Source organism: Mesoplodon mirus, assembly GCF_964341445.2.
Source record: "Mesoplodon mirus genome assembly, chromosome: 12".
Taxonomy (NCBI): domain Eukaryota; kingdom Metazoa; phylum Chordata; class Mammalia; order Artiodactyla; family Ziphiidae; genus Mesoplodon; species Mesoplodon mirus.
Genome location: NC_138988.1, coordinates 85,578,376 through 85,605,468, shown reverse-complemented (window position 1 = coordinate 85,605,468; position 27,093 = coordinate 85,578,376). Strand labels below are relative to the sequence as shown.

The 27,093-nt window shown below is 42.7% G+C and overlaps 6 protein-coding genes and 2 pseudogenes across 9 annotated transcripts; 5 read left to right on the top strand and 3 right to left on the bottom strand.

Annotated features, from left to right (window-relative positions):
* Nucleotides 1–4,057: 4,057 nt before the first annotated feature.
* On the bottom strand, nt 4,058–4,479 carry LOC309813439 (histone H2B type 1-C/E/F/G/I-like). The gene has a single exon (XM_082638302.1). The coding sequence runs from the start codon at nt 4,459–4,461 to the stop codon at nt 4,081–4,083; it is 381 nt and encodes a 126-aa protein (XP_082494428.1). The 5' UTR covers nt 4,462–4,479; the 3' UTR covers nt 4,058–4,080.
* A 308-nt stretch (nt 4,480–4,787) lies between these two features.
* Nucleotides 4,788–7,667, top strand: LOC309813414 (histone H2A type 1-B; the record flags this gene model as incomplete). 2 transcript variants are annotated; one of them, XM_082638276.1, is made up of 4 exons in its annotated part: nt 4,788–5,270; nt 5,984–6,056; nt 7,008–7,135; nt 7,493–7,667. In XM_082638276.1, the coding sequence occupies one exon, from the start codon at nt 4,788–4,790 to the stop codon at nt 5,178–5,180; it is 393 nt and encodes a 130-aa protein (XP_082494402.1). In that variant the 3' UTR covers nt 5,181–5,270; nt 5,984–6,056; nt 7,008–7,135; nt 7,493–7,667. The 2 variants fall into 2 exon arrangements, with proteins under 2 accessions (XP_082494402.1, XP_082494401.1); XM_082638275.1 differs by having other exon boundaries at nt 7,008–7,150.
* On the top strand, nt 6,116–6,524 carry LOC309813413 (histone H3.1-like; annotated as a pseudogene). The gene has a single exon. The product of its transcript is annotated as a histone H3.1-like (transcript).
* A 3,989-nt stretch (nt 7,668–11,656) lies between the features above and the next one.
* On the top strand, nt 11,657–11,970 carry LOC309813193 (histone H4; the record flags this gene model as incomplete). Its single annotated transcript, XM_082637769.1, has 1 exon — nt 11,657–11,970. One exon carries the CDS (start codon nt 11,657–11,659, stop codon nt 11,966–11,968), a length of 312 nt encoding a protein of 103 aa, XP_082493895.1. The 3' UTR covers nt 11,969–11,970.
* Nucleotides 11,971–14,852: 2,882 nt separating this feature from the next.
* On the bottom strand, nt 14,853–15,945 carry LOC309813171 (histone H2B type 1-B-like; annotated as a pseudogene). The gene is made up of 2 exons: nt 15,846–15,945; nt 14,853–15,223 (listed from the first exon to the last, which is right to left on the bottom strand). The product of its transcript is annotated as a histone H2B type 1-B-like (transcript).
* A 691-nt stretch (nt 15,946–16,636) lies between these two features.
* On the top strand, nt 16,637–17,053 carry LOC309813789 (histone H3.1; the record flags this gene model as incomplete). The annotated part of the gene is made up of 1 exon (XM_082638933.1): nt 16,637–17,053. The coding sequence occupies one exon, from the start codon at nt 16,637–16,639 to the stop codon at nt 17,045–17,047; it is 411 nt and encodes a 136-aa protein (XP_082495059.1). The 3' UTR covers nt 17,048–17,053.
* A 3,758-nt stretch (nt 17,054–20,811) lies between these two features.
* LOC309813766 (histone H4) lies at nt 20,812–21,123 on the top strand (the record flags this gene model as incomplete). The annotated part of the gene is made up of 1 exon (XM_082638895.1): nt 20,812–21,123. One exon carries the CDS (start codon nt 20,812–20,814, stop codon nt 21,121–21,123), a length of 312 nt encoding a protein of 103 aa, XP_082495021.1.
* A 5,470-nt stretch (nt 21,124–26,593) lies between these two features.
* Nucleotides 26,594–26,952, bottom strand: LOC309813412 (histone H4). The gene has a single exon (XM_082638274.1). It carries the CDS (start codon nt 26,948–26,950, stop codon nt 26,639–26,641), a length of 312 nt encoding a protein of 103 aa, XP_082494400.1. The 5' UTR covers nt 26,951–26,952; the 3' UTR covers nt 26,594–26,638.
* Nucleotides 26,953–27,093: the final 141 nt, after the last annotated feature.

Genomic DNA, 27,093 nt, shown 5'->3' with positions numbered 1-27,093 from the left:
AGAAATTGAAAAGCGAGTATCACCGGTTCCAGGATAGGGCCATTTAATTGTAAGGAGAAATTTTCCAAGGCTTGGCTAATGAAAAGTTAGACCATTGCCGAACCCACTGGCAGTTTAGGAAAGAAATACCCTTAAAATATTTTGGTGCCTCCTCTCCCTTAAATTGTGTTTTTTTCTCTCAGGGTGGATGTTATGATTATTTTGTCCTAGTCAGAAAAAAAAAACTTTTTAAATGAAAATAATTCATACGACCACCACTCTCCTGTCCTATGTATCACGGTCATGAAAATAGACACTTTTCTCATAATCACAAACCTGCTTAAGTTTATAAACTGCCATAAATGGCAACCCATATGGAGCAAATGCTAAGAATGTATTTACAAGATATTTTTAGGATTTCAACCCTGGAAGGAAAAAAGTACTAATAGTCTATAATCTTGTGTAATTAATGACTACCAGGCTTCCCACTCCCAACACAATACATAAATATGCACACACAACATACAAAAAAATACATAAACATTCAAACAATACATATAAAGAACAAAAGAAAAAAATTTAAAAATGTAAAAGAATGAAAACTAAAAATACCAGATAGCTGTATTTGAGAGTTTATTTTATTGTAAATAGTCAATTTTTGCTTTCTGTAGTCCCAGAGGTAAACATCTACACCAGGTCTATATGAGCTTTAGGGGAGTATATGAAATCCAAGAAATTACATACAGTAGTGTGTCCATATGTTCGTCCTCACACCAGAACAGAAACTATATAGCATTCTGTCAAATTCTAAAAATACTGTCACTTACTGTGCTAGGCAGAATGATGCCTCCCCACTTAACGTCTACCTTTTAATCTCTGGAGTCTGTGGATATGTTAGGATACATAACAAATGGGAATTAAGGTGGCAGATGGCACTAAGGTTGCTAATCACCTGACTTTAAATAGGCTTATCCTAGGGAATTCCCTGCAGGTCCAGCGGTTAGGGCTCTGCGCTTCCACTGCAGGGGACATAGGTTCAATCCCTGTTCGGGGAATTAAGATCCCGCATGCTGTGTGTGGCCAAATAAATAAATAGGATTATCCTAGATAATCCAAGTGAACCTAATATAATTACAAGGGCCCGTAACATTGGCAGAGGGAATCAGAGTACAGAACCAGAGAGATGGCAGTGTGAGAAGAATGTGGCCAGATACTGCTGGCTTTCAAATCTAGCAAAGGGCTGTGAGCCAAGGAACAAGGAAAATCCTCCAGGAGCTGGAAAAGACAGGAAACAGATTTTCACTGTTAGAGGCCCAAGCACTCTGACACCATTTTAGCTCAATGGAATTCATTTCAGAATATTGATCTAAAGAACCATCAAATTATAAATGTATTGTTGTAAGCCACTGTATTTGTGAAAATTTGTCAGACCACCAACTGAAAAGGCACTCACGTTTAAGAATTATTGATTAATGTATTCAATGATCTTTAAGATTATAACTACATATGTTTAAATTTAAAACTGTAAATATAGGGCTTCCCTGGTGGCGCAGTGGTTGAAAGTCCATCCGTCGAGCAGAGGACAAGGGTTCGTGTCCCGGTCCGGGAAGACCCCACATGCCGTGGAGCAGCTGGGCCTGTGAGCCATGGCCGCTGAATCTGTGCACCCGAAGACTGTGCTCCGCAACGGGAGAGGCCTCTCAGTGTAAATATAAAAATGACTATACATACAAGTAAATTCTTCCTAAAATTGCAGGCTCACCTAATTTTGACATTGTTTTCATTTTAACAGCGGCAATTTACATTTCCTTTTTTTTTCTTCATTTTTTATTTACTTTTGGCTGCGTTGGGTCTTCGTTGCCGCGGGCTGCGCGGGCTTTCTCTAGTTGCGGTGAGCGGGGGCTACACTCTGTTGCGGTGCGCAGGCTTCTCATTGTGGTGGCTCCTCCTGTTGCGGAGCACGCGGATTTCGGTAGTTGTGGTTCACGGGCTCTAGAGTTCAGGCTCAGGCTCAGTAGTTGTGGTGCACGGGCTTGGTTGCTCCATGTAGGATCTTACAGAACCAGGCTCGAACCCGTGTCTCCTGCATTGGAAGGCAGATTCTTAACCACTGCGCCACCAGGGGAGTCCCCTACATTCCGTTTTAAGCTACTGTGTCTAGGGTGTCTGATTTTAACAGCAGAAAGTCTAATTTCATGGAGCAGCACTTTATTCATTCATTATAGTATTATTACTTCTGATTATAAGACTATATCAAAAAGCTTGTCTTCATTATATGTAAAGTGTAGGAGTAATGGGAAAATTTACCTCATAATGTCCATAAATAACTTCATGAATTGCAAATCAAATTGTAATGTTTGCTTTCATTGTAACTACTGCATTTGTTTACACAAAACTCTCAATGAGTTGGTTTCAGTAATATCCTTTTTGTTTGTTTGTTTGTTTGTTTTTTGTTTGTTTTTGGCCATACCACGCGGCTTCTGGGATCTTTATTCCCCGACTAGGGATTGAACCCGGGGCCAAGGTAGTTGGAAGCGCGGATCCCTAACCACTGGAAAGCCTGGGAACTCCTATAACATTCTCTCTCTTTTTTTTTAATACATTTATTTTATTTTATTTTTGGCTGCGTTGGGTCTTCACTGCTGCACGCGGGCTTTTCTCTGGTTGTGGCGGGGTGGGGGGGGCTACTCTTCGTTGCGGTGCGCGGCCTTCTTATTGCAGTGGCTTCTCTTGTTGCAGAGCATGGGCTCTAGTAGTTGTGACACACGGGCTCAGTAATTGTGGCTCGCGGGCTCTAGAGCGCAGGCTCAGTAGTTGTGGCGCACTGGCTTAGTTGCTCCGAGGCATGTGGGATCTTCCCGGACCAGGGCTCTAACCCGTGTCCCCTGCATTTGGCAGGTGGATTTCCTAACCACTGTGCCACCAGGGAAGCCCAACATTCTCATTTTTAAAGTAAGGAACAGAGGCTGTGAGAAACAAAGATTATTTACCTCACAGAACTCAAATTCCAACCAATGTCTTCTGATGCAATTTTCTTTCAAAGATGTCTAGATAGAATTCAAAAACACTTCACATGTACAGATTTCTCAACACTTTAGGAAGTATTTTTGCATGAATTACCTCCTCTCCCAGCACTAGGCTACATCCCTTTTCTTGGTACATTTCTTATTCATCTTTCATGAAGTGTCCCGAATCAGCCAAAAAGGAAGACATGGTTAGGCTAGGAGATGAAGCTCCAGATCCCAAAGGCCTGCAGGCTGCACTCAAATTCGACTCACTTCTTTTTGTCTCCTGGAATAAATGCTTTACCTACCTGGGAGAACTGATGGTGATAAACCCTTCTGAGATCGAGAGTAAGGAAAATGTATGATTATCAAAGTGCCTGATGCTGAAACGAAGTGAAATAAGCAAAAGGTTTAAATCAAGGGAGGCTTGGCACCATGCATTAGTCAGTGTCCTGTCAGGAAAAGAGAAAACTATTGGTTATTTTTACAAAGATAATTTAATAAAAGTTACACAGGTTTTGGAAGGAAGAGCAAAACCTGAGCTGAAGTGTTTCAGAAACAACTGAAACGGGACCACATATAGGGGTCTGGGCACACAGGAGAAGGCAGAGGTACCAGAATGTCGCAGTTTGGAGGGGAGGCCGGGTGGAGGTAAGGCTCTGAATTCTGTGGGGTGGGGCATGATTCTGGGAGTGTAGAATCCATTCTGGGGAAAGGGCCGGGGGAAGCTGGGAACTGAAACCAATTCCTGGTACCAGAGTGCCAAACCGTGGCTAGGATGGAAGAGTTCCTTTTCCTAATCCCACCCAGCCAGCCTCCCTTGCTTTCCTAATTGAAAATAAGGCATGGTGGACAGAAACTCTTGGCTTTTTTAGTATAGAATATAGGAAGGTTTGGGAAAGAGGTGAAACAGAAAAAGCCTGTTTTAATAAGCACAAGGGCTTCTCTATACATAGACTTATTTGAACAACTCAGCCAACTGCGGTGTGTTGAGATAACATGCCCAAAATGGGCAACAGGAGAGCATCACAACTCCTCACATGAAAATGTAAGTGGCTCTGAAAAGAGCCTTTGTTTTAGCAGCACCTATAAACATCTACTTGGAGCTGGTGTACTTGGTGACAGCCTTGGTGCCCTCAGACACGGCGTGCTTGGCCAGCTCCCCGGGCAGCAGCAGGCGCACGGCCGTCTGGATCTCCCTAGACGTGATGGTCGAGCGCTTGTTATAATGCGCCAGGCGCGACGCCTCGCCCGCGATGCGCTCGAAGATATCGTTGACAAACGAATTCATGATGCCCATGGCCTTGGACGAAATGCCGGTATCCGGGTGGACCTGCTTCAACACCTTGTACACATACACGGAATAGCTCTCCTTGCGGCTGCGCTTGCGCTTTTTACCATCTTTCTTCTGGGCTTTGGTCACCGCCTTCTTGGAACCCTTCTTCGGGGCAAGAGCGGACTTGGCCGGTTCAGGCATACTTGCCGAATTCAAAACGCGCCCTAAAGTATGACTCTCGTATGCCTGCTTACGTCTAGAATCTCGTCTTTTATAGGCGACCTATGCAAATTAGGTTTTCAAGAATATCCAGAACTGATTTGATAATGCATTAGTGACGAGTTTATGTAAATTTACTTGCATCACAGCTCTTTTCTTATTGGTTGTCTAGTAAAAAGACGATTTTAACCAATCCTACCTCTCATTTGACAATTCCACCCAGCTCTATAACTGTCATCTTGTTGCTCCTTATAGAACATTTCTTTTTCGCTTTTCTTGTGGCTGTTTTTCCCCTGCTAGCACTCAGTATGTCTGGGCGCGGGAAGCAAGGAGGCAAAGCTCGCGCCAAGGCTAAGACTCGCTCCTCGCGAGCCGGGCTCCAGTTCCCCGTGGGACGAGTGCATCGCCTGCTCCGCAAGGGCAATTACTCCGAGCGGGTCGGTGCCGGGGCCCCCGTGTACCTGGCGGCGGTGCTGGAGTACCTGACGGCTGAGATCCTGGAGCTGGCGGGCAACGCGGCCCGCGACAACAAGAAGACGCGTATCATCCCGCGCCACCTGCAGCTGGCCATCCGCAACGACGAGGAGCTCAACAAGCTCCTGGGTCGCGTGACCATCGCTCAGGGTGGCGTCCTGCCCAACATCCAGGCTGTGCTGCTGCCTAAGAAGACCGAGAGCCACCACAAGGCCAAGGGCAAGTGAAACGTTTAGCAGTTCTTCAGTCCCTGTTCCGAAAATCAAAGGCTCTTTTCAGAGCCACCCACTTTCTCCCGGAAAGCGCTGAAATACTTCGTAAGTATAGGAGACGTGTTCAAGTCTTAATGTGTAGTTCCGCTTAAATTTTGTTTATATTAGCCTGTTAAAAGTTTTGCATTTAAAAATGGGAAACCGCTCCCATCTTTGCCACAAAGAGGCTAAATTGTTAGCTGTTGGTCACATTTTATGCACCACAAATTCTTAGAAAAATTCATGAAGCTAGCTTTCTGCCATCCCTTTAACTGAAAAGATGCAATACGTTTGTAAACTCATAAAGAACCCCTGTTAAGGGAATTCTGTGTCAGGACATAAATTAGGGCTTGTAGGCTATGGATAACGTATATGTATGTAAATGACAAAGAATACAGACCATAATGCCTCATGTTGAGTGGTGGTTTTGCATGTACACAAGGTATATGCATTATTACATATAATGTATAGTCAAACGAACTTGGTGTCAAAAAGTAAAATATGAATAAAATAAATGAGAGAACAAAGGAGGAATAGCTGACCAATGACATTCCTGGGCGGGCTTTTTAAATTCTGCGAATGACGGCATTATTAGTGAGAATTGTTTAGTTTATTGGTTGTTTCGCTTTTCAGAAAAATTCAATGAATGAATTACACAAAAATCTATACTAAGTGAAACCTTACTGTTATGGACTCAATTCAAAGTGGACTATAAACTTGAAATAAAATTTGGTAACTCATTTAATCTTTAATGGAATCCAACCATATTTCTCCTAAAGGCAAGGTGAGAACCAATTAGATCACAGCGCGGGAACTAGGAATCAGACTGATCTGCACCTACCCCACAATAAGGTCAGAACCGGCACCAGCACCATACTACTCTCCAGCCAGTTTTCTTTTCTGTTATCGTCATGGCTCGTACTAAGCAGACCGCTCGCAAATCCACCGGCGGCAAGGCGCCACGCAAGCAGCTGGCTACAAAGGCGGCCCGCAAGAGCGCGCCGGCCACGGGCGGCGTGAAGAAGCCGCACCGCTACCGGCCCGGCACGGTGGCCTTGCGCGAGATCCGCCGCTACCAGAAGTCCACGGAGCTGCTGATCCGCAAGCTGCCGTTCCAGCGCCTGGTGCGCGAGATCGCGCAGGACTTCAAGACCGACCTGCGTTTCCAGAGCTCGGCCGTGATGGCGCTGCAGGAGGCGTGCGAGGCCTACCTGGTGGCTCTTCGAGGACACCAACCTGTGTGCCATCCACGCCAAGCGCGTCACCATCATGCCCAAGGACATCCAGCTTGCCCGCCGCATCCGCGGGGAGAGGGCGTAACCCAAGGCTATTGCTTACTCTGAACTGTAAAAGGCTCTTTTTAGAGCCACCTACTTTGTCGATAAGAACTGTTGTAATGCTTTCCCTTATTTTACCTCCCTAGGCAGTTAATAAGCAATAATCGGAAGAAAAACCTCTCTCTACTCTTTTTTTCTGCCTTATAGCAGGATATAAATTCTGTACTGGAGACTGCACAGGCTGTTCAGACCAGAGAGGCTCCAGAGGACTCTAACAAACCTCGCTGTTAGTTTCCTCCCATATATTTACCTTCTCACAGTTTGCTGCCCTTAGAAGCCTAAAAGTGCTTTTCTTTGTCCTGTCATTTCTCTACAAATCTAGTCTTTGTTGAAGATGCTATGTAAGCTGGAGTTGTAAGACACCACTTTGGATTACTTTCTCCTGGGTCTCTGCTACTGTATGTATGAAATATACATGTTAATAAACCTGTTTATTTTTCCTTTGCTAATCTGTGTTTTGTTACAGGGGCCCCAGCTGAGAACCAAGATGTACAGCCGGAAAGTTCACGACCACCACCACCACCACCCGCCCTCCACCTGGGAAAAAGAAAGAAAATTGAATTAAAATCAAACAAGCAAATTTAGATTGAAAAGGTTTATTGTCCTATGGTACAATTATATTATTACCTTTACGTTATCTTTTCTACTGGAAAAAGATAATAGTCATCTCTAATGGACAAAAATCATTGAAATTTTTAATATCCTATAAATTAGCATCTAAATTCATAGACACTTCACAGATATTAGACCCTAATAAATAGTTAAACAGAAACGCCTTCCCGTAGAATAACTAAAAAAACACTTGGGTGGGCTTTTTAGACTATGTTCTCATATGACAACAAAACAAAACTCAGTGGGTTCCTTTACCTTAATTTGATATTTGTATATATATATATCTTAACAGATTTCAGAGCTGTTCTGTAGTGACCAGAGCCTTTCTTTTATCCGCAGTGAGCCCATGCCTGATAAAGAATCTGCTTTCCTGTCTGCCATTTCCACCTTCCTGTATGCTGCTTACCAATGATGATTCGCCATGACGTTGAGTGGCAAGGGTTCAATTTCCTGGGCCTAAAGAAAAAGGTGAAAAGAACCAACACCTCTCCTAAATCCCCCTTTATTTCTAATCAAATCACAATCACATGATATCTCACTTACATTTTTTTTTCAAAAAGGCAAAATCATGATTCAGCAAATAAAAATGAGCATGTGTCAAAGAGCTTCACTTTTCAATAAATGAACCAACAGGTAAAATGCCATGGTAGGTTCAAAGAACATTTAAGTAATTAGGATATTTACAGAAAATGCAGCAAAGAAATGTTAGAACAGGATTGTTAAATTAGTTTAAAATAAAATTATTTTATTATCCAATAGGTCATAAATCTTCCACTGGACAGAAATTATTTGCCTCTCTGCCAAACAAAGCTCTGCCAGTTAAGTAACTTCCCTAATTTTGGTACCTACAGTCAATAGTAAATAGATAGATGATCTAAGTACATTTTTATAGAATCCTTGTGTGGCCTATAACCTTGTATATTGGACATCATGGCCCCTCCTTTTTTCCTTACTTCCAAGTCTCAGACAATTTTTCTCACACTGAGGCAGGAGATAGATGAGCCCCAGGCTGAGCAGCTGGAGTTTGTCGCCTGTCAACAGACACTCCAAGACAAAGATAATAGCTGGAGCAGAGAGGAGCTGAGTCCTGCCCAGATAAAAGATAAAGAGACCACATATTCCTCATTCTCAAGGTCAAGGAAACCTTCCAGACTAAACATGTGCAGAAACACTCCTTGGAGGTCAAATAAGGAGGGGGCACCACCCCATAGTAAGTGATGTCAACCTACCCATAGGCCTCTTTGCTAGAATCCATCTTGGCTAAGAGATGCAGGAGCACACATGACAGGACCCTGAGATAATCCAAATATGACTTAGAACCAAGAAAAGCAAGATGATTGTTCAAAAGAAACCTGGAAGAGATGCCCCATATAAGTGATTTAAACTACTGCAAACACTCAACATTCTGAGTTCACCCCTGTGTATCTATTGAGAAATGGAATATTTCCTGCCATATCAGTAAACAAAGGATGTCACAGTCAGCAGCGCTTGCAGCCCTCCAATGTGAGCTGGTGAGCCCTGAGGGAACTTAGGAAGGAAAGAATACCTGCCATCTAGCAGCCATCAGACTGCAGCCACTCCATACAGTGAGCCCTGAGGAAACTCAGGATGTGAAAATAAAGGATACTGGCCCCAGACAGCTGAGGTGCATATCAAAGGAATGAGTTCGGTGAGCGCAGACTCTTACATTTTCCCATACATAGAAAAGAACTAAATTCCTTATTTTGAGATATCTAGTTTCCTTTAATTAACAATAATCTTTGATGTTCCTGACTACCTGCCCTTTGTTGCAAAACGTCTATAAAACCTGGCTCTCCCTTAGCCTCCTAGGAGCAGTTCTCTCAGGGTTACTTGAGATGCTGCCTCCAGGCTTTTAAGTCCTAAAAATCTCTGCCGAATAAAACATAACTCTCAATTTTTAGGTTGTGAATAATTTTTTAAGTCCACACTATTCACGAGTACTCTTTTTCCTCCTCATAAACACTTTAGTTGTTTCACTACTTTTCGTCTCTTTGTGGGAATTCATTTCTGCAAAGCCAGGGGGCCAGGGGCCTTGTCACTGGCCACTGTCCCTGGTGGTCTGGTGGCTAGGATTCAGCACTCTCACTACCGTGGCCTGACTTCAGTTTCTAGCCTGGGAACTGAAATCCTGCAGGCTGAGGCCACCCAAGATCAACACAGTGAATCCTTACCAAAAAAAAATAATAAATAAATAAATTATATATATATATATATATATATATATATATATATATATATACACACACACACACACACACATATGTATGTATATAAATATATATATAAACTTTCAAGATAAATTTCTATGACACACCATGGTGCAACTCCTTGACATTCTTATTTTACTCATGCATCAAATAATGGACACTTTAACTTTTTATTCTTTCTAGACTCCAAAGTAATTTACTTGATTTTTTAACCTCATTCTCTCTTGGTCTTTACCTACTTTCCAGAAATAGTAAATTGATTTCTTTTCTTTTTCTTATAAAACCACTGAGTGCACAATCTATCAAACAATCTATCAATCAAAGAACACTCATTGCTTTCATAATCAGTTCTGAATGCTCCCTCTCAAGAAACACACTTTGGGGAAAAAAAAAAATAAGCATAAATTTTCAGGTACTCTCCATTTCCTGATATTCTGCCCTTGAAGAATTCTAAGGTCAGCAATTTTTCTAGTATTCATTTCTTCTTGCCTTGATAAGTAATGGTTTATTCCACAAGCCTGCCTTAGTTCTCTAATGTGATTTTATTTTTTAATTTATTTTTGCAATGCTTCATTCTAGTTGAGACGAGTATCTGTAATTGGGTTCCTTAGAAATACACTGAACGTCCACTGTATTCCAAAGCCCATGATAGCAAGGTTGGACACAGATCAAGAAACAGAGAGGGGAAAGGAAAAATTCTAGAGCACCACTGACCAAAGAAAACAATGCAAGGCAAACATGTAATGAAAAAATTTTCAGTAGCCACATTTTAAAAAGCAAAGAGATGCAATATTTTAAATAATACATTGCATTTAACCACAAACATCCAAGATATGTTCATTTCAACATGTAATAAATATAGAGATATTATTAATGCAATATCTTACATTCTTTTTTTTCAATCTAAATCTACCAAATTGGGTTTATATTTTAGTCAATCTGACACTATTTTTTTTTACTGGAAATGATTTGTATTTAAATTCCATACGTTTATTGTTTAAAATTAAGTTCACATGCCCAGGTTGTTCAAACATACCTAATAATTTCCAATAACTGAAATGGAGTATCAGCCTTTAAATTTAAATTAATTAAAATTAAGTAAAATTAAAAATTCAGCTCCTAAAAAAAAAACATTCAGCTCCTCAGCAACATCAATCCCATTCCAAAATATATATATATTTCATATATATATGAATATATTATATATATTATATATAATAACGGCTCAAAAGTTATTCCTGACTACTTTATCAGACAATACAGTCTTAGGGGGAATTGTGTTCGGAGCGTGGAGATGGCAATGGAGACTGCTGGTTAAATTGGGGGAATTATATAAATTTAAATGTAATGATGTAAGTTTAGCACTGACTTCTTAAATAAAAAGTTTGCACACAAAAAGATATGGAGATTATGAAAGCAACTGAACATAGGCCTAGATGGCAAAATACCAGATTGAGAGATTTAAGAATATTGGGGAGAAAGTCAATCTGTGGAGCATGAAGATGGAATTTCCGCAGGTAATTACAGTAGTCCTCAATGACTGTGTTGAGCATTTGACCAGAAATTTACCTTTTGATTTTCAGAACACCTTTGTGATGTCGGGGTTAAATTTCTATGCTACAAATGAAGAAAATAAAGTAAAAATAAGAAAACACCTGTCACAAAACAGGTCCTGGACGTCAGAAGGTGAAAGGTAGCAAGTACTGAGGGCGCAAGCAATGGAGTCATACCTCCCAAAAACAAACACGACAGCGGGAAAGCCTTGTTGCCCAATGGATTTCAGAAATTTCCTCGCTCCCTAAGACAAGTTTACCACCATAACTATTTCACCTTCATTTAAAGTATACAAAAATGCTTCTCTGGGAAGAGAGAAGCCAGGGACTCGTTTGCATTTCAGATATGCGTTTAAAATGAGAGGCAATGTATAATTTCGGTTAATGACTTGGCCTAAATATCCAAACTTGAAAAACAGATGCTGGCTTAATAGGTACAATTATTTCATTCCCTTGATAAACAAGAGAATTTTTTTAAATGCCCTGAAACAGGACGTGTTAAACTGAATTCTGAGAATGAGCAGACAAAGCAATCTTTTCTTTTCGGCTGTGCCCCGCTGACTCTCAGGCATGGTGGGCGGGGATAAATTAGGTTACCAACTAACCCCACCCCCTACCCACCCTCATTTGTAGTTTTCAAAAAGGTCCGCTTCCGGGTTTTAAATAAGAATTTCGGGGTGCTCTCCCTATTTGTGAGTACAGTACCTCATCTAGTCTTAGTGATGTCTGGACGTGGCAAAGGCGGGAAGGGCTTGGGTAAAGGGGGCGCCAAGCGCCACCGCAAAGTCCTGCGGGATAACATTCAAGGGATCACAAAACCTGCAATCCGTCGTCTGGCTCGTCGCGGTGGAGTAAAGCGCATCTCAGGTCTTATTTATGAGGAGACCCGCGGGGTTCTGAAAGTGTTTCTGGAGAACGTAATTCGGGACGCGGTCACCTATACCGAGCACGCCAAGCGCAAGACTGTCACGGCCATGGACGTGGTCTACGCGCTCAAGCGCCAGGGACGCACCCTTTACGGATTTGGCGGTTAAGTCGGCACCCACAAACTAATTTTCTGTAGCAATGCCCAAGGCCCTTTTCAGGGCCACCTAACTACTCGCTTGAAAGAGCTCGTTGCCCTGAATTGGTGTTTTCAGGGTTTTTTGTAAGGAACTTGAGTTCCGAAGTTTGTTAGATTTTTGGGTGCGGTTGCTTTAATACAGCTCATGTTTGCTTAGGTTTGAGTGCATCAAACGTTTACACCGTGCTGCAGCTTTAATGCCACACGATGGCTTTTCCAGTGTAGAACCCTTAAGCGTCCCACATTGTTTGAATAGCACTTCTGATTCTTAGGAATTCTCGGTCTTGCAAAATGAACCAGTGAACTTTAAGATTTTACTAATTTATTAGATTTTCCAAAATACAGAATTACTGTTTTGACAGTAAGCTGTGAATAGTGTTGGGGGACAAATATAGGTAATGCCTTATTGGCCTGCTCAAATCTCACTCAAAACTTTGGTAAATTTTAAATATTCAGCCCCTAGTAGGGCAACTCAAGGGAAGCGGTATAATGAAAGAAGCTAAGACTGAACTGTAGAGAGTGAGGGCACTCATGAGGAGGCCCAGGTGGCACATGGGCCGTTTCTTCTCTCCCTTAAAAGCATTTATATTTGGATTATATAAACTAATTACCAGATGTTTTTTCATCTACAAAGAATTTGGGATTTCTCTCCTGCCTTTTCAAATCTATTCCCTGGTAGTCTGTAATAAAGCAACAAATTTAATTCATCTCAAGAACCCTCTGATTTCCTTTCTCAACCTTAATGTCAGAAACCGAGCTACATGGACAACTAGCCCTGTGCTGGGACTCTGCCACACCAAAGGTTTTCTCATGTTGTCAGTATTTGCAAAGGAAAAGGGGAAAGAAGTCCCCATAGTAATAAATGAACAAATTTTTCTGTGTCTTGGCTTCAAAAGAAAGTCACTGGCAGAGGCCTGTTTAAAAGGACTTCAAGGTATTGGGTGCCTTTTCCTTACATAGGTTTCCTGCCTCCAGGACATTTGAACCAATCCCAGTACTGTGGCGGCAGGGGTGTGGGGAGGGGGTTGGGAAAGAAGGAGCAATTTTTAGTTAACTGTCTTTTGGTCCTGTTGGATTCTGTGATGGTCTCTTAAGGTGCCCCCAGGATTTCCCCTCTTGAGGTTCACTCTTGTGTGATCAAGTCCCTTGAGTGTGGATGTGACCTGTGACTTGCTTTTAACCATCAAACCAGGTGACCATAGGTGACAGGATGTAAAAAATTTAGTGTATATGACTATGTTATCTAGGATTGTAACATCCTTGACTCTTACATGCTGGTTTTGATGAATCAAGTATCCCTGTTGTCAGGCCCAAATGACAAGAAACTCACAGGGCTATTTAGGAACTGAGGGAGGCCTTCAACTAACAGCCCATAAGGGCTTCAAGCCAACAGCCAACAAGAAAATAAGACCCTCAGTCTTAAAACTACAAAGAACCAATCAGTAAATTACTTTGGAAGCGGATATTTCCCCAAACATCCAAGAGACCTCAGTCCTGCATAACACCTCAATAGCATCCTCACAGAGGACCCAGCTAAACCCTGCCCAGACCCACAGAATCTGTGAGATAATACATGTGTGTTGTCTGAAGCTAGAAATTTCAAGGCAATCTGTTATGCAGCAATAGACAGCCAACACATTTGGCATCTTCATCAATCCATGTCATAAAAAATAACAGATATGATGAACTGAAACTGCAATCTTTATCTAAGGGAAGACCTACATTAAAAAAAAAAAAAACTTTAATGTGAACAACATTGTTTCACAACTATGTGAACCTCTACTCACACACCCAATACTGACCTGGCACATGCATTGGTATTGTCTTGCTGGCCGCCCAAATAGCAACTCTATAAGCCGTGAAAAGTACTAAAAGCAATTTATCAAAGCCATTTTGCTTTCAGCAATACAGAAACTATCAAAATATTAACTCAGGAAAACTGTACATTTCATTCCATATTCTCTCTTCTCCCTGCACTTGTACATCTTCTCTTACTCCTGTGTTTTGTTTCTTCTTTTTTTTTTTTCCTCTTGTGTAAATGAATACAGAACCTAACACTGACTGAAGGCAAGGAATACAAAAATGAAATATAAAAGAAAAATTAGTCAAATTGAGGATTTCAGACCCCACTTCAGCACTATGTAGGGTTGATTATATCAATAATAGCCTCAAGACAAAATAAAGTGAAAATCTTTTCTTTTTAATGCAAATTTGAAAATTCACCTTTGAAAGAGTATACTTGTAGTTGAGATTAAACTCTGAGGTTCCAGTAAATACCCCAGGCCTAGTCCAGTATATACTGTATAACTGAGATTCCGAGCCTTTGTAAAGCATGAACACCTGCTCATGAGTTAATATTTGTGAAGCACACAAAACTGTTTTGTTGTAACATGGGCATTATATTTAAAAGAAGGAACCCAAATACAGGTACTAGCATCACACAACTTTAAGTCCACAGATACTCACTATAAAATTTTCAATCTAAGCAATGACTGGCTACAAGAACAATTTAAGGATTTTAAGAAATAAAAACACAAAACCCAGAATAGTAGAACTTTCTACTGGTTCCTACAACACACATTTCAAATTCTTTGCTGCACTGAAGAACAAAAATTCAAATAAACCTCTCATACTGCAATACTGTTTCCTGCGCTTTAAAGAATGACTGTAAAAAACAAAAGAAAAGAAAAAAAAAACATGTTTTTAAAACACTGACAAATCTTGATATTATAGCTCTCAATATGCAAAAAACATGTTTTTAAAACACTGACAAATCTTGATATTATAGCTCTCAATATGCAAAAATGAGTGGCTCTAAAAAGAACCATTGAGAAGTGCTAGAGGCATAGAAAAATTTACTTGGAGCTGGTGTACTTGGTGACAGCCTTGGTGCCCTCGGACACGGCGTGCTTGGCCAGCACCCCGGGCAGCAGCAGGCCCACGGCCTTCTGAATCTCCCTGAATGTGATGGACAAGTGCTTGTTTTAACGCTCCAAGAGCGACGCCTCGCCCGCGATGCAAAGATGTTATTGACGAACGAGTTCATGATGCCCATGGCCTTGGACGAGATGCCGGGGTCCGAGTGGACCTACTTCAGCACTTCACATAGATAAAGATAGAAGAGCTCTCCTTATGGCCGCACTTGCGTTTCTTGCCATTTTTCTTCTGAACCTGAGTCACTACCTTTTTGGAGCCGTTTTATGAGTTGGGACAGAGTTAGACGGCTCTAGAATGGTAAACAAAGTAAGCAAAATTGGGGCATTAAAAGAACGAGAACAGGGCTTCCCTGGTGGCGCAGTGGTTGAGAGTCCGCCTGCCGATGAAGGGAACACGGGTTCGTGCCCTGGTCTGGGAAGATCCCACATGCCGCGGAGCGGCTGGGCCCGTGAGCCGTGGCCGCTGGGCCTGCGCGTCCGGAGCCTGTGCTCCGCAACGGGAGAGGCCGCGGCAGTGAGAGGCCCCCGTACAGCACAAGAAAAAGAAAAAAAAAGAACGAGAACAAAAGGAACATCGCGACTATTTACATCAAGGATATACAAACGAACACTCACAAAGCTAAACTTTGATTGGATAAAAGGTGACCAATAGATTACTAGTATGTAAACTAGGATTCAAAAACTCCGTTTTTTATTGGATCAAAAACGAACACGTTTGTATATTCCTATAGGTTGATTTACAACACTGTTATGAGACTATAAATTCATTCACGCACCAAAAAAATCAATTTCTTTTTAATTAAATGAAAGTCTTCGCGTCTGGATGCGGAAACCAGGTAAGGAAATCCTGTTATCTAGCCCAGTCCAGTCCTGACCGCAGCTCTTTCGGGTTTGTCCGGGACACTTTGGGACCCTCGGAAGGAGTCCCGAAATGCCGGCCCATTGCAGTGTTATCAAGAAAGACTCGATCGCCGCCATCTTTTTTAAGGTTCCACGTTGCAAAGCTTTTCATGACGGCTCTCACTGTTAGACGCAGGGTGACATTTTAAATGCATCAAAACCAAACAACAGAGCCAAATTACCAGTTTTGAGTCAGACACGACACTAAAGATCCAGGGATTCCAGGATATTGGGATTTTGCTGCGTGTCCCCTGAATAATACAAAATTCCTTTCATCTTAACAGTATTTCCTAGAAGACCATGTTACAGTGAACTAGATGTTTACGGTCAATGTGGAATAGGATTCATGAGATGCTTAGACGATGGATTTTTAAATAGGGGGAAGGCCTGGGACTAAGATACGATGAAAACGGGTTAACTGCAGAAAATGGCGGGTGTCTAAAGTCTAAACTTTCCCGAACACATTCTATTGTGTATATCCAAACAGGAAAAAAGTTGAAGAATATTAAATGAGTAATGTGTTTTTGGACAATACTTGAGTGTGTGGGTATTATCGATAAAACAACTCGGAAAAAAAAAATTTTTTTTTTTTAAGGGGCCGGGAAGATGTCTGCTAATTGAAATTCACCAATCCCAAACTTGCCCCTAATGGATAAACCAATCCTAAATCGCTCGGAGCACTTCCGGAATTTAGCAGCGGATGACTAACAGGAATTGCCCACAATCCAATCAGAGTGATTCTGTCCCTGTATAAATATAGAAGCAAATCTTCCAGTTTAGTCCCTTTATTTTGCAGATAAGTGATGGCGCGTACAAAGCAAACTGCTCGTAAGTCGACCGGTGGCAAGGCGCCGCGCAAGCAGCTGGCCACCAAGGCGGCCCGCAAGAGCGCGCCGGCCACGGGCGGCGTGAAGAAGCCGCACCGCTACCGGCCCGGCACGGTGGCCCTGCGCGAGATCCGCCGCTACCAGAAGTCCACGGAGCTGCTGATCCGCAAGCTGCCGTTCCAGCGCCTGGTGCGCGAGATCGCGCAGGACTTCAAGACCGACCTGCGTTTCCAGAGCTCGGCCGTGATGGCGCTGCAGGAGGCGTGCGAGGCCTACCTGGTGGGGCTCTTCGAGGACACCAACCTGTGTGCCATCCACGCCAAGCGCGTCACCATCATGCCCAAGGACATCCAGCTCGCCCGCCGCATCCGCGGGGAGAGGGCGTAAATTATTATTGCCAACATGTGCCAACTTAAAACCCAAAGGCTCTTTTCAGAGCCACCTATAATTTCACTTTGAGGAACTGTATCACAAGGGAGTAGAGAATCCCCCCGGCCCCCACCAAGGCAAGGCTGCAGGAGGACAGAACTCCCTTCTCCCCCAAGTATTCCATGTACCAGCCCCAGGAAAGACAGTCACCCCTGCACACTCTGTCTTCCATATAAGAACAGGACATTGAGTCCTGAAACTACTTTTCCTCTGTAATCCTTAAAGTTATTTGAGAAACAGCCAGGGGAAAATAGGTGATATATAAATATTTTTATCCTCTTAACCCCTAAAAGAGAAATAAGCCTCCCATGTGAAGATATCCTTATACCAGTATGAGAATAGAAAGTATCCTTAATAGAATTTGGGAATTCAATGCTAGGAAAGCTGTATAAGCAAACTTCATTTGTCTGCTACCCCAAGTACAAGCCATATATATGTGTGTGTGTATATATATATGTATATATATATATATATATATATATGGCATATATATATATATGTATATATACTTAATGTAAATATATATATATAGTCTGCTTTGGTTACTTGGGTGGTCTCATTTCTGAATGACCTCCGTGCGTACAAATTGTTTTTTCCCCCGTTAATCTATCAATTTAATTATTAGAGCAGACAAAATAATTCAAATTTCCCTCTCCCTGATACAAGAAGTCCAGGGATGACGTCAGGTATGAGAAAAAGGGTGGGTCCTTGAGCAACCTGGAAAGCATGCAGGGATGCTTTATGTGGCATGCACACACTTACACATGTGTGTGCACATGAACATGAACATGTTCAAGGACCCAGGCTGAGTACTACTGGAGAGCAGTTTGGTGTTAACTTATTTGCTTCTGTACTGAGCAGTACATCCTCTGGTAAAGGTCGTCATACTTTCTGTACTGAAAATAGAGACCTGGTACCCAAAACATGGGTTCCATGGGATTTCCAGAGCTCAACTTCCAGCAGCACCACCGGCAGAGTGGGCAGCAGTGCTGAGTGATGCAGCTGGGCAGAGCACTAGTGCACCACATCTGGGGCCTGAACTAATAAGTACGTTCAGCACATCAGGAATTTATAGGTTGTTGCAGCATATAACTGAAAACTCAGATTGTGCAGAATGTGTCTGCACCCTGCCTGAGAAACATGATATAGTCACTAAGGCAGAACTTAGGCTTTGCCATAATCACCTATTATTCATCCTCAAAGAGCCAATGAGACAACAGCTCCCGACTTTCCTCTAACAAATGCAGGATCCTAGGACAAACCCTACAGCAATGCCAGGTTAGTGGATTCAGTCAGGTTTTACAGACATTGGCAGTGGGGACGCCCAGCCTTATTCCTGGGTTTACTCCCGGTCGGGGTGGGGGGGATTAGGCAACACTGGGGGCTCTTCAGGAGCTAAGTGAATAGCTCTGCAGAAAAGTGAGAACACACGTCCCACGGTAGGAACCAAAGACACTGGACACCAACAGTTTATTTAACAAACGTTGCAGACTGTTACTGGAGCAAATCATCAGCTACAGAAACCAGAAGTCACACTTCAGAAACAGTGGGAAGAGCTCAGTGCAATGTTTTTGAACCTTGAAGCAAAACTGCAAGTGACAATGGCAATGCAGTGTGATTTCTATGTGACTGTGGAAAGGCTTATTAGGCTCCCAGTCATCATCGCAGCACTTCTGCCATTTTAAGAAATGTAATTTTCAGGTGGAATGCAGGAAATACAAAAATCAAACCAAAACTGGGGGTGGGGGGTGGGCAGCTGGGGAGAAACAACAAAAGTCTTGTGCATGAAAGTCCATAACAACTTTATTTATAAATTAGAAACAACTTAATATCTTTCAACTGGTGAATGTTTAAATAAATTCTCATACCCCATGCAATGCAAACCTACTCAGCAATAAAAAGGGAGGCTATTGATACATGCAACTGCCTAGATGGGTAATGCTTAGTGAAAAAAGCCAGTCTCAAAATGTTGCATTTTGTATTATTCCATGTATATAACATTCTCAAAATGGCAATTCTAGAGGTGGATAACAGATTAGTGATTGCCCCAGGAGAGGGGAGAAGTGAGTGGGTGTGGATATAAAAGTGTTACATTAAAGAGTTCGTTGGTGATGATGGAAAAGTTTTGTGTCAGCGTTGAGATGGTAGTGACACATAAAATTGCACAGGGCTACACACACACACACACACACACACACACACACACACAAATGGGTGCATGGAAAAATTGGTGAGAGCTGAATAAGGCCTGTAGGCTAGTTAAAAGTACTTTGCCAATGTCAATTACCTGGCTTTGATATTATAATATAATAAGATTTCACCATTAGGCGAAACTGGGTTCAAGGAACTCTAGGTACTATTGGAGCAACTTTTTGTGAATTTAGTTATTTCAAAATAACAACGTAAAAAAAGCTGTGATCTTTCTTTAGCAGTTGCTACTGTGTATTGCTTTGGATTCCAAGGCTTGTTTAACAAATTAATGTGGGTTTTTTTGGTGTGTTTTGGTTTGTTTTTGCATAAATAGCAGTGTTTTCCTTTCTTCTGGCTGTTCTATGATGACATGTCCATTGAACAGCAGTTTGGTTCGTTTATGTTGGTGTGTGATTTTTTAGCTATTGCTGCCACTACCTCAAAATAAATTGAGTTTTGAAATTTGATATTTGTAATCTCAAATTTACTGATGGGGTAATTGGTTGAGCTACTGCTCAGCTCTTAGGACAGTGTGCTTGGTATATCACAGTGTGAAGTAAAAATAATCTATTATTTTGAACATTCTATTTATTCCAAGGACATCATTTAAATCATAGTGCTCGACAATTTTTTTTAAATAATATAAAAATCTAGGAAAGATCACATTTTTACTTCTGGCACTTGCATAAAATCTTTGCCTAACATTGGCGTTTATGATAGCTTTGCATGAATTCCATGCACCAACCACAGTAAAGGACAATCACCCCTCCACCCTCTGTCCTCTATATAAGAACAGGGTATTATTAGTCCCTGACAATTCACATTCTTTTCCTCTGCAATCCTTCATTGTTCAAATTTATATGCTTAATCTGTATAAGTGAAAGCATACTGTACAAACTGGTGTTATATTAGAAATGTTTTGAAATCTTTCCATGTGCCTTAGGCCTGTCTGTATTATAAATACTTTGTTTTTAAGAACAAAGCCCAGGGCGATAGAAATTTATTGCTCACGAGCTAGACGCTATTTTGTGTACAATAACTCCATTATCAATAGTATTGATCCTATTTTATGGATAAGGCCACTGAATCTCAGATAGATTAGTAAACATGCCCAATAATACAGTTTGAGAGCAGCTTGCTTATGGATTCCAAACCCAAAGCCTGGCGTGGTTGCTTGTCAATGTATTTATAAATTCCTTTGTTTGGGGAATTTGGGCTTAAAGGCCAGTGTCAAAGATCCAAGAATATATGGAATGGATAAATCTTTAAACACATACAAACGTACTTAAACGAGGCGATTCCCTTTGTGTATACGTTTGATGCTTCTGTTTAAAGATTCTTATGTTCTGAATATCAGTAAAACGCCCTAGCCCTTGTTCACTTCAGGTCTTAGAAGCAAGGGGCGGGGACTCAGTACTGTTTCCCGCCTTTCTGGTCTCAGTTTTCACAAAGGTCCGCACAATCGCTACATAACGGGCTGCAGGTTGCTAGCGTTAGACTATCTCAGCCGCTGTGCTTAGTTTTTCTCTGATATGTCTGGACGGGGCAAGGGCGGGAAAGGCCTGGGAAAAGGGGGCGCTAAGCGTCACCGCAAGGTTCTGCGCGATAACATCCAGGGCATCACCAAGCCCGCCATTCGCCGTCTGGCCCGGCGTGGCGGTGTGAAGCGCATCTCTGGTCTCATCTACGAAGAGACCCGCGGGGTGCTGAAGGTGTTCCTGGAAAACGTAATACGGGACGCTGTCACCTACACCGAGCACGCCAAGCGCAAGACTGTTACCGCCATGGACGTAGTCTATGCGCTCAAGCGCCAGGGACGCACACTCTATGGCTTCGGCGGCTAAGATTGAGCTTTGTAAGGTTTTTCTCTTTCCTGTAGCAAAGTTAAAGGCCCTTTTCAGGGCCACCTACCCTGTCGATGAAAGAGCTCACACTTACCATTTGGTGGTCTGTAGGGTAGTTTGGTACAGATGGGAGAAATGAAGCACAAAAATGCTGCTTAGGCACAGTTCGGTCTTCAGTCCCTAAGGTGTGTTCACAATGCTGGAGATGTTACTATCGCTGTTCCTGATGTATAGATTAACTGAGGACCAACAGGTGGCTAGTGGCTAAATGTGGCCACGCAGCTGGTAAGTAAATGGTCGTGGATTCTTTGAGTAGAAATAAATATTTGGGGTGTCCACAGACACTAGAGTACAGCTCTTACATGGCTTATATACTAAATTAAACAATTATGAAAATGTGACAAGACAAAAGAGATTGGGCTAGGATAGTTAATGGTAGAAAAGGAACTAGGAAGATAAGGGCTAGTTTAACAATGCAGAGTTCTCTCTGCTTTAAGCTTCCTATCTGGTGATAAGAATGCTATTTTCTTCCTGGTACAGGGAGGGAATCTTCCATATGGGAGTTTGATTTCCTGTTTTTAGAAGGAAAATAGGAGGTCAGAGTGCTCTTTTGCACCTGCTGTTTTTCAAGTGCCTTTAGCTCAAAATAACTCAAACCAAAGTGGCATATTTTAGGGTGGCATATTCTGCCACCCTTCACCTCCAAGCACACTACCAGGCAACTTTCCCAGAGGTCACAGGGCAGAAAGGCTCACAGACCAAATTAAAATGCTTAGAAATTTTAATCAATTTAAACCATGTTGCAAAAAGCATGGGGAAATAGACGGACAGCACAGCATACTTAGGATAAGACAAACAGGTGGAAGGTCCTCGCTAGATGAATCCTGTTATTTACACAATGTTCATATAATCTCCTTTGCTCTCTGCCACATCAGCCTTCCTTCCTGATGATGGGCTTCTGAGGACCAGAGTTAAGTTGAACAAGGGGACTGAGCAGGTGGAAGGTAGCTGGGCCAATCACACACAGTTGCTCTATTAAACAGATCCAGGGGTATATTTGCTTGGTCTATAGTTGTCACTCACCCATGGGTTTTATCTGCATCCTATGGGCAGAGGTCAAGTGGATGGCTGACTTAAGATATCAAGTATGGGGCTACCACGGTGGTGCAGTGGTTGAGAATCTGCCTGCTAATGCAGGGGACACAGATTTGAGCCCTGGTCTGGGAAGATCCCACATGCCGCAGAGCGACTAGGCCCGTGAGCCACAACTACTGAGCCTGCGCATCTGGAGCCTGTGCTCCGCAACAAGAGAGGCCACGATAGTGAGAGGCCCGCGCACCGCAATGAAGAGTGGCCCCCGCTTGCCACAACTAGAGAAAGCCCTCGCACAGAAATGAAGACCGAACACAGCCAAAAATAAATAAATAAACAAATAAATAAAAAGCCAAGTATTTGAAGCCCTTTAAAAAAAGAAAGATATCAAGTATGAGATGCCTCATAGATACTGAGAATTTTATGTGCTAATGAATGTGTGGTGCCTACTTGGTCCTTCAATCCCATCCTCTCTGTGTTCAGCACACGTTTATCTCTAGTCTCTGGGTCTAACTTATACTTAGACGTAACTTAACGTATACTCAGTCCTTTGCAGAACTGAGCACTCTTCAATAACAGTGAATCCCCCTTACACCTGCCTCCTCTCCCCTCACTCTTCCCTGCTCTTTCCTCAGCCAAATACCTGCTACTCCTTCTGGGCCCGGCTGTCATATTGAAACGGAGCAGGACAGTATGGTCTATGCCCCCATGTCCTTAGCCTGACTTTTGTCTGTGGACAGACTTTAGCCAAGGAATAAGTTTAATCAGAGAAGTGAGAAAATACAGAAACAAAGGAAAACTGTCAAAGAAGACCAAATAATAATAGTTTAGTCCTTAAGCAAAGTCAAGGGCCTTTAGTTCCTCCTCAAGGGCTATAGTTAATGTTCTGAGCCACATCCTGTGAGCTGCCTTGTAGGTACTGAAACCCCCGCCAGGTGGAAGAAGTTAACTACACGATGACCAGACTGCAGCCACGACATAAGCTGTCTCAAATCCGAGAAATGGCCTCAAAGAAATGGGAACAAACTGACCCTGGAAGTAAAGACTAACTGTACTTAATAATCAAGATGATGCTGGTCAGACCACCACATGACCAATTTCAAGATGACTGTGAGAGCTGACTGTACTGTTTCTGCATGTAGCACCCTCCCTCAGCCTGGAAAAGCTCTTGCCCACTGATTGTCAGTGGGGAGGAGTCAGCCTTTGGACAGGCGTTCGCCCTCCCCCTCCCCCCGCCCCAGTTGCTGGCATCCAAAATAAAGCAAACTTTCCTTTCCACCAACCTTGCCTCTTTATTGGCTTCTGAGCAGCGAGCAGCCAGACCGTACTTTCGGTTACAATATGACCTTCTTCCTCATATCCTCATCGTTCCCTTGCCTGCAAAGGGCTCTAAGAATGAAATTTCTGACCATAAGTGCTCCTACTTGAATATAGTCTATCTTTTATTATTTTTTTCTAATTATTTTTGTTTAACTTTCTGGTTCAACCAAGCTATAAATTACTGGAAGTTAGGACTAAGCTTTCTTCTTTCCTGGTGTCACTCATATATCAGTGCATAGACTGAATATTCAAGGATACACTAACTTGGGGCAAAACACAATTACACCCTTATTGTGTAGCCTTTGAACCCAGCGTTGGCAGAGGCAATCTGCCACGGGCCCTGAGGGTTCTTACTGGGTGTGCCAAGAATGCCATTTATCAGGGTTGAGGAACCTTAAAGAATGGGGTAGTGGCTGTCCCCAGACAAAGAGCAGATTTGCTTAGTACACTCAGTTCAATCCCCCAAGCTGTACCCTGGCTGTGATGCAAACCCACTGTGTGTTCAGTATCCACATGGGCCCCTCCAGGTCACCCCTGTGGGACCTGGTGGACAAGGGGATCCAATGCAAAATTGCTGCTTGTTGTGCTGTGCTGTAATAAAATCTCTTGTCTCTGACCTAGAAGTGTTGTGTCTACTGCCAGCAGTCATGAAAGACTTACAGGTTATCTTATTATCTTGTAAGTAGGGTAAGATCCCAGACTCTTCACAAACTCTGACACAAAGTGAAGAAGGAGAAGAAGAAGAAGGAGAAGGAGAGGAAGGGGAAGGGGAAGGAGAAAGGAGGAGAAGGCATCGAGGTGGAGAGGGAGGGGGAGGAGGAGGAGGAGAAGGCATCGAGGTGGAGAGGGAGGGGGAGGAGGAGGAGGAGAAGCCGGGGAGAGAGAGAGGGTGCGAGTGCAGCATTTTATTCCAGGGAGATCCTCAATAGCTGTCTGCCCCTCTTGGTGGCACTATCAGGCCTGGAATAAACGTTAGGCTGTCCAGCCTCTGAATCTCTCTCTCCCTCTCTCTTTTTTCCTACATGGCATGATGAAATTTGCAACTCACTCAGATTTCTGCAGTGGGAGGGAGTGATTGTAGACTGGGAATAATGCAGATAGAGAGACCTGTCAGGCCACTATAGGGATTAGAAAGCTGTATAAGAGAAACAAAACTTTCCTCTACCCTTTTAGGGTCTCTAGCTGGGCCTGAGAATTAAGTTGACATAAGACAGATTAACATGAGAAAAGCATACAAATTTTATTTAATCTTTTTACATGTACATGGGAGTCTTCACAGGAAAATGAAGACCCAAAAAGCAGTTAAGCCTAAGTGCTTATATACTAGGTTGAACAAAGAGTAGTAATTGTGAAATAGCATCTAAAATATATGGGGAGACTAAAGGAAGATAAGGATTATTTTAACAAGGTCTGTTTGTATAGATTCTCTCATCCTGGACTCCCCATTTCTGGTGATAGGAATGTTCATTTCCTCCTGGTATAGGGATGGCACCTTTCACATGGGATAATTATCTGCTTTCGGAAAGAAAAGGGGAGATCACAGCCCCATTCTTTCATTGGCTGTTTTTCAAGCATCTTCGCTCAAAATAATCCTTATGCAAAAGTGGCATATTTTGGGGTGGCATATTCTGCTCCATTTCAGCTGATATTCAATTTTCGGGGTGCCAAGATGTCTCAACATTTATGGCACACTCTGGAAGAGACGGCTCAAGGAGGATCTATGAACTGATAATGGAGAACAAGAGTTTGTTAATTGAGTGCAACCACAGAACAGAGGAATAGGATCCAAAGAAGCAAACTGAGAAGGATCATGGAGAACAATATGATCTGGGTTAGGAAGAAAGGTACCACAAAACACTGTGAGAAAATTTGTGAAGGCAGGAGTAATAAACAGGGTCAGATGTGCCTGGTTTTTGCCATTCGAAGGTCACTGGTGACTACGCCAAGGATATATTTAGTGAGTGGTTTGTGAAGAAGTCATATAATCATGAAAAGACATGAGGATAGTGACTCCAGATTACCCAAGGCTTGGAGATTTGATAAATGGAAAGGATCTAGTAATTGATAGAGGTATGGATTAAATTGAGAGACACTGAAACATATTTATATGTGGATGGGAAAGAGCCAGTAGAAAGAGGAATAAAACTTTAAGTTGGGATATTACTATGATTAGATCAGGATGACCAACTAATTTATTATACAAATAAGTTATTGATAGTGGAAGTGGGCTCCATTAATAACTATCTTAAGATAACAGGGACAGAATGAAACTGTCCCTGGGTGTGTGTTCACCCACACACCAGGGTGTGTTTTCACTGACACAAACACAAAGCTTCTGGGAGTGAAAGATTTAGAACACAGGTGGCAGGATGAGCATGAGAAGGCCTGAAGAGCATCTCTTCCTCCTGGTGGGAAAATGGAGAGGTAAGGATGCGGTCAGAGGTGGGATGGCCATATGAAAGAAGGTCACGTTATCAACGTTTTGGAAACAAAGCATTAAGATTGATAACCTCTTAGTCATGTTAAGAGTTCCAACGCGTCCTCAGGAGTACACTAAATAAGACAAAATTTTATGTCTCTTCCACCCGATTTGAGTTCACTACCTATGGCTCCATCTATCCAGAGCTATCTACAACGTTTTCTGTAGGAAGCTGCTTAAAGGCCCCAGGTGCCCTCTTCAGGACACTAGGTGCTTGGTCTTTGGGACATTCTGGAGAAGTTAATTTTAATGTCTTTGGGGTAAAATGAACTCAAACATGTTGAAATTAGAAAACTGATGCCACGTCAAACGCAATTCACTTCTGTTGAGTAAAAATTCCAGCAGTTCCACTGCACGGGATTGTTTTTAGATGTCTGAGAGCCGCCATCTTGAGACGATATCTAACTCGGAAAAGAGACGAAAGAAACGCGACAGCCGGGGTCTACAAAAAGAAAGCGACTGCCTTAATTAAAATCGGAACCCAATATTAATATAAGGCAGCAAATATTACCTTTGTTTTTCTTTTGTGCCAGTTAACAGCCCTTCATGTGACCAAGTGGGTGGCCCTGAGAAGGGCCTTTTGTAAGTAAACAAGAGCTTCGCAGCCGAAAACCGCAGTGAAACTTAGCCGCCGAAACCGTACAGAGTGCGTCCCTGGCGTTTGAGCGCGTAAACCACGTCCATGGCGGTGACAGTCTTGCGCTTGGCGTGCTCGGTGTAGGTGACAGCGTCGCGGATCACATTCTCCAAAAACACCTTCAGCACCCCGCGGGTCTCCTCATAGATAAGGCCAGAAATACGCTTCACACCACCACGCCGGGCGAGGCGACGAATAGCAGGTTTGGTGATGCCCTGGATGTTATCACGAAGAACCTTACGATGACGCTTGGCACCCCCTTTCCCCAGACCCTTTCCACCCTTGCCTCGACCAGACATGACTCAGAATTACTCCCAACCTCTTACAGGGCCTAACCAAGGGCTGCAGCCTCTTATATAGCAGTTCCACGGACCTATTAGGAAACTGAAACGGCGGGGGCGGGAAAGAAACCTCTGCCCCCGCCTCTTCCCTTCCTCACTGG